This window comes from Seriola aureovittata, chromosome 10 (genome assembly GCF_021018895.1).
Source record: "Seriola aureovittata isolate HTS-2021-v1 ecotype China chromosome 10, ASM2101889v1, whole genome shotgun sequence".
Taxonomy (NCBI): Eukaryota; Metazoa; Chordata; class Actinopteri; order Carangiformes; family Carangidae; genus Seriola; species Seriola aureovittata.
In genome coordinates, this window is record NC_079373.1 from 1,202,937 (window position 1) to 1,209,868 (window position 6,932).

The 6,932-nt window shown below is 41.7% G+C and overlaps 1 protein-coding gene across 2 annotated transcripts in view; it reads left to right on the top strand.

The window, feature by feature from the left end:
- The window catches only part of carmil2 (capping protein regulator and myosin 1 linker 2), a 61,098-nt gene extending 55,678 nt beyond the window's left edge, over positions 1-5,420 (top strand). The window contains exons 36-41 of one of the 2 annotated variants that reach the window (XM_056387941.1): positions 93-161; positions 638-897; positions 2,840-2,975; positions 3,637-3,726; positions 4,446-4,559; positions 4,679-5,420. In XM_056387941.1, the coding sequence (XP_056243916.1) occupies positions 93-161; positions 638-897; positions 2,840-2,975; positions 3,637-3,726; positions 4,446-4,559; positions 4,679-5,169 (1,160 nt within the window). In that variant the 3' untranslated portion in view covers positions 5,170-5,420. Of the gene's footprint in view, positions 1-92; positions 162-634; positions 898-2,839; positions 2,976-3,636; positions 3,727-4,445; positions 4,560-4,678 lie in introns of both variants that reach the window. The other variant, XM_056387940.1, reaches the window with a different exon arrangement.
- The last annotated feature ends 1,512 nt before the right edge of the window (positions 5,421-6,932 follow it).

A 6,932-nucleotide genomic window follows, 5' to 3' on the forward strand; every position in this document is an offset into this window, starting at 1 on the left:
ACCTTCCACTTCCAACCGTGTCACACTCTTCATATTGTATTCAGTACATGTGCAGCTTGGATGAAAGCTGAACCACTGTTTCTGTCCCTCAGGTGCTATCCTGGACAAACCTGAACCACCTCCCACTTACATGAAGCCCAGAACCATGTCCACTTCATCAGGTATCAACGTTATCCACCACATTTCTAAATACAAATAATAACAACGGTCTCATGTGATCCGTGGACAGTATCATAAATACTGAGAGGTTTAGGAGGGAAATCTATTGAAATTCTATTAGCGTTAATTCATCTGTATCAACCTTTGTGGTTTCCAAAAAAGGTTGAATGACAGGAGAACATGAAGGATGCTTGTTAACGTGTTTCACATACAGTGTTATAATAAATAAACCACATCACTTCAGAATTCTAGGTTTTCATGTTTTTTTTAAGTGATTGTAATTTACAACACATCGTTGTTGTGGAAACAGTGAAAGTGTGATGCAGGAAAGACAGAATGACATCATCAGCTGTGTGATGCAGCAGTCTGTCTGTGTGTAGCCTCACAGGAAGGTCTCTTAGTCTACATCTGTCTGAACATCTGTCCGTCCTGCATCACTCACAGTGTCTACTGGTCATTTACTGTCTCTTTTCAGCAGACCCAAGGCATCCTATCAGAGCGCTGGACCCCATCCGACCAGACCCTCCCCTCCAACCAAAGCCTGCCCTCCCAGAGCGCCCCATTGGCCCCCTGCCACCCAAACCTGCCATCGCAGCCAAGCCTCCCCTCCCCACCCCGGCTGCCCCTGCAGGGGGAGGAGCACGTCCATCCTCTGCTCCTCCTTCCAGCAGCTCAGCAGAGAGAGTCCAGCTCAGAGCACACACACACGATGGCCGGTCAGGAGAGGGTCTAGCACAGGTAACACAGCTGCCGGGACGACAGGCTTTACACCCACAGGCAACGCTATCACCTTTAATATTCACCTCTACAGTTTGTTCTCAAAGAAGAATGTGACGGAGAAGAACATTTCAAAGAGCATGAATCAAGAATGTAATGTGAAAAAAATCAGGTAGAACCTTCTACTGTGTAACTGTAAACATAAGATACCGCCAGATGAAGATAGAAAGAAAGAAAGAAAGAAGGATTATATAGATAGATAGATAGATAGATAGATAGATAGATAGATAGATAGATAGATAGATAGATAGATAGATAGATAGATAGATAGATAGATAGATAGATAGATAGATAGATAGATAGATAGATAGATAGATAGATAGATGATATTTAGTTGAACAATTAAAGGGAACGCGTCTGTGGCTCAGGAGAAGATTTTTTTATAGTGCTGTATTTATGGACAGATGTCTCTGCCTCCACCTTCCTCACTGTGTGTGTGTGTGTGTTAAAGCTCCATACAGTATAAAGGTCTGTGTCCATGTGTAGTGTGATTATAGATCAGCTCTAGCTTCTATATTAATACTGTGAAAGTATCAAAGCCTCAGTCCACAGAGAAATGCACACAGCCTGTATTCAGAAACTGAGCTTTAAAACCAGCCATCAGGACTTCTGGAACTTAGTGATGTCACAACAAAGCAGTCACCAAGTCCCGCCCACCTGGACCCACCATCCAGCCTTGCAGGATTTGTTTTTTCTGAGTGTTTACCTGAAATCTGCTATATTTTTATTGGATCATGCAGAAAACAGTCAGACTGACCTGTTGTTACTAGAGCTCCAGAGAGAAGCCTGGGAGAGGAGATGTGAAACTACACTGACATGTTTTTTAAAACCACAAATATATCTTCTTATGGATCAACACTTCAAATAAAACACAGGAAAAGAGGAAAATATGGAGGTTTAATATAAAGGCAACACATATAGAACTGGACCACCTCTCTTTTAATAGCAACATAGATTAATGACTGTAATCAAACGTCCTTGGTGACCTTTGATATGTGTGCAGCAGGATCATGCAGTAACACTGCTGCTGTAGCTGCTGTTTCAGGGTCATTTCCAGTTGTGGGAGAAACGATAAATACTCAAATGTTCCCTCAAACGTTTTGTCATGAGATGATCGAGTATAATGACACATACTCAGCTGCCAATTGATTACTTCAGTGTTGATTCTAATATTTTCCCGCCACATTTATATCAATGAGGGCACGAAACACCTCTCACATGCAACTCAATGCAGTTCAACCGCAGCAAATCTAATGACTCTAATAGATCTAATAACAGTCAGTAACTTAATTTAGCAGTGTGTTTTCATTAAATATGAACTGGAGAGCTCATTAGGTTGTGAGGTTTCTACAGGGCACCAACAGACTCAATGAATGGTACTGAAAAGTCATCAAAAAGTAGTCAAATGGGGGCGTCGAGTGGCGCAGTGCGTTGAGCAGGCGCCCCATGTGTAGAGGCCACAGTCCTCGCTGCAGTCGGCCCCAGCTCGAATCCCGCATTGGACGCCCTTCACTGCATGTCATTCCCCCTCTCTGCCTCCCCATTTCCTGTCTCTCTCTACTCTGCTGTCATAAAGGCATAAAAAGCCCCAAAAATATACTTAAATTTTTTTTTTTTAAAAAGTAATCAAATGTAATAACTTACATTACTTTGATCAAATAAGTAAAACGATTGCAGTGCTTATTACATTTTAAACATGGTCATCAGGGATCTTGTTGGAGTGTGCTTGGTGTGTGTGATTACTGTATTTGTTGTATATAGTTATAGCTGGCTGTGCAACAAATTGCCCCTTGGGGATAATAAAGATTACCTTGAGCCTTGAATCTTGAACCTATTACATTTCAAAAGTAACTTTCCCAACACTGTTCATGACATAGCAGCACCTTCTGATCTTCATCCCTAGAATGGAAGCCAGGAGGGTCCTCAGGGTGCAGCTTCAGCTCCATCCCCCAGGAAAGAGCTGCTTCCTCCAGTCCCATCTCCACGGAGAGGTCCCAGTGCACAGGATCGCTCTGAGAAAGCACAATCAGTGACGGACGGTGCGTCTGACTCATCTCATTCTGATCAAATAATTCATCCAGATTAGGTTTGGCTGGTAGATTATTCAAAGATTTTGAGCTTTTATGTGAAATCAGGTGTGGGCCAGTATGATGTGGTTATATATGGGGATGGGAGGGGGAGGGGTTGAGTGAGGCAGCTGAGTAACTAATTTAACATATCTGGGGCATTATCACCCACATGTAACATGGCATTCATCAAAGTCACTTGTGAGTCACATGGGCACCGGGTGAGAGTTACGAGTCTCTGAGCTGAGCAGGTGTGAAAGACTGTGAAGCCACTAAGGAGGAGACGACACTGTAAAAACAACAGATTTAAATGTGCATTTACATTTTATTATTTGTAATAATGTTATAATATGAGCTGAAAAATATAGAATTTCAGGGTTGCTTTCTTCTGTCTGTCTCTCTTGTTCACTGTCTGTCAGTTTGTTCAGTAGATACATTTATAAATACTGAAAGTGACTTAGTAGATTTAAAAAGTCACACCTTTGTGTTTAAATTTAAAATTCAAGTTGGTACATTTAAAATGTTAAAATTTAAATTGATTTAAAGCCCTGTGTGTGCATGTGTGTGTGTGTGTGTGTGTGTGTGTGTGTGTGTGTGTGCGTGTGTGTTTGCGTGTGTGTGCATTGGCATACAGAGAGTCTTCCAAAGCCACGCCAACACATGAAGCCCCTCCCACAGCGCAGAGCCGTGTCGGTCCATGAGGACGCTCTGGCCATGACGCAGGGTGAGGCTTTGATATTAAATAACTTCATACTGCTAACAATAAAGTATATAAACAGTGAGGGATATGAAAACAACGCAAGAGTGAGTCAGTTAAACCACAGGTCTGTGAAAGGTTAATGATGTCATCATGACATCCCTCAGGAGCAGGAAGAGGCAGTGTTGCTGCATCACAGCTGGGCAAACCTGAGATACACGATGCTGTTGGAGCACACACACTAAACAGTGACTCCCAACCTTAAGTGAAGCAGCATCTACATGTAGTTTCATATGTGAACAGGTCAGCCAAAGAGTGATGGTTTCCCTCATTTTTGTAGAGAAGATGAATATTTTTACATCACCTAGATCCAGTGATTCAGTAAATGACAAGAGAAAACTGCAAATATCAGAGGAACATCTGAAAAATAAATATAAAGTTTTTTATTTTATCTGCTTTCTACAGAAGATGAAGAACTTTTTTTTAGAATAGTAGTATACATAATAGTTTATCTCAGAATTCAGAGTTCTAAAAAAAAAAAGTTTTTTTTTCCCATGTGGCCCTAATCCTCCTCTGTAGCTTTCCTATGGTGTTAAACAACAAATCCTCACATTTATACTGCAGCCTGTTGGAGAGGCCAGAGGAATAAAAGGTGAAAACAGCTGAAACCAAACAGAAAAGGTTCTGTACTGTCACACCTGCTCCTGTTGTAAGATTACCTCTGTGTCTGTCTCCACCCCTCTCAGAGCTGAAGGCAGTGTTACAGAGGTCGCCCATCCGTTTCAGGGGCAACAGAGGAGACCTGCCCACCTGCACTGAAGATCCATCTAGTGGGGAGGAAGCACAAAGAGCTCAGGAAGGTGAGACGAGGTCTTCATCAGTCATGTTCACAGCCTCCTTTCAATCTTTCTTACTCTTTGTTACTTTGTTTTTTCTTTTCTTTGGCATCCATCTCTCCGCATGTCCTTCATCCACCCAGCCTGTGACACAGGGAGACAGGCAGCTGAAGAGATGAAGGAGTCAAAGCACCCCCCTCCAGGAGAAGAAGAAGCCCCAGGCTTAGGGTGCCCCCCCTGTAAAGCTCAGGCTCAACAAGCAGCATCAGCCCCCCGACTCTTCAGTCCAGCTGCAGCCCTCAACAAAGTTCTAGAGAGGCCTCCAGCACTAACCCAGCCTCCTGTAACCCCCACATCTCAGAAGAGGAGCCCCAGCACAGCCCCAGAATTGGCCCCAACTCTAGAAAAACTGCTAGTGTGCCCCCCACCCCAAGACAAGACCCCCAGCACAACCCCAGCTGCATCAGAGTCCCAAGACAACCCCCAAGTAAGTCCTCTGTCCCATAAGAAGAAGAGCCCCGGCACAGTGGCTCTAAGAATCAGCACACAGGAGAGGAGACAGGCAGCCTCTCAACAGCACATGACAGAAGCAGAGCCAGCAGACCAAAGAACTGAGCCCCCTCTGTCTGAATAACACACACACACACACACACACACACACACACACACACACACACACACACACTGACTTACCTGAGGAGAAAAGACACACCTGGAGGGAGAGGAGGGAGGGGTCTGTGACATTGTTGAGATCAGGAAGTGGGAGGGTGCAGGAGGTCTGAGAGCAGCCTCCTGTGGAAAACAGCTGTTGCGTGTGTTTTCTTTCCGAGGCAGAGAGATGAATATTATTTATTACACGCGGTTGGTGCTTATTTATATGGATAGCTTACAAATGCTGCTTCTACCACAGACGTGTAAAAACATTTATGATTCAAGAAATTAGCTTCATGTTCTGGTTATTTTATTATTTCGAATCCATTTCCCATTTCATGTCATCCTCGTGGGAACTCCATCCACTTTTTATTGCTATTGCCTTGTTAACATGAATTCAGGTTCAGTCCTTCCATTACACAAACACATATATGTTATCACTATATCCATCATATCACAGGAGGACCAGATAAGAGACCAATATATGATCAGATATTGTGTGAGATAACAACATGAGTGTATTCAGTCTCTCAAACTCTCAGGGTGGTGGTGAAGAGTGGTGTGTGTTTTGTGAGAACAGACCTCAGTTCAGCTCCCTCTGCTGTCAGCGACCTGAGCCTCCGTCTCACCCTGAGGTAGAGTTTATTTTCTACTGTCATGTTTATCTTTGCCTTGCACGCACAGAATATGTAAAAAAAAACTACATAAAGCAAACAAAAACAAAGTTATGAACAGAGTGTAAATCCATACCTATACTTGTTAATAATTATTAAAAAGTTGATTGAGTTGTGTCATATGTTTGTACTCTCTGCTTTTATTTTGGTTCTCTTGTTTAATGTTGTCAGTACGGTGGCCCTGGGAGCTCAACACACTGCGAGTGAGGAAAATACATGCAAACAGTATTTTATGTATAGTGAACAAAACTCCCCATGCACAGTCAATATGAGCGGTCAGGTGATAACAGTTGGGTTACATGAGACACCTCCCATATGCAAATGTATGTATAGATAGATAGATAGATAGATAGATAGATAGATAGATAGATAGATAGATAGATAGATAGATAGATAGATAGATAGATAGATAGATAGATAGATAGATAGATAGATAGATAGATAGATAGATAGATACTTTATTTATCCCTTAGGGGAAATTAATGTACATAAATCTAAAAATGATTTATCAAACCTGTTTAAAATTGGAGCAATTTCATATATTGACATATATGTCTGGCATATACAAATTTGTACATGTATGAATTTTATTTTTATACAACACAGCATATATATATATATATATATCCAGAATATATGCTGTGTTGTATAAAAATTCATCATGTACTGTACATATTTTCAATATATGTACAAATTATACTATGGGTATTTCATATATGTTGTATGTTTTGTTGTATAACTTGTATCTTCATATATCCAGACGATGTGATAATAATATATCCCCTTATTGGTGACATATGGCAACATCACATTGATATAGGGACATACTGTATGTCATATTTTGGATTTCTGTGGGCTGAACTGACTACATGACAGCTGAGCAAACTGCCAGCTGATGAAGACAATAAGATGTGACTGAAAGCTCTAAAAAATCATCTGAGTGGACCTGGAGTTAAGATTATGTCAAATCACTTTTCCAAGTGCAGGAGAAACCACTAAAGGTTCATTAACATCCATCCATCTATCCATTCAACAAACATCCTGCCAACTCCAGTGGCTGAGAAAGACGTTG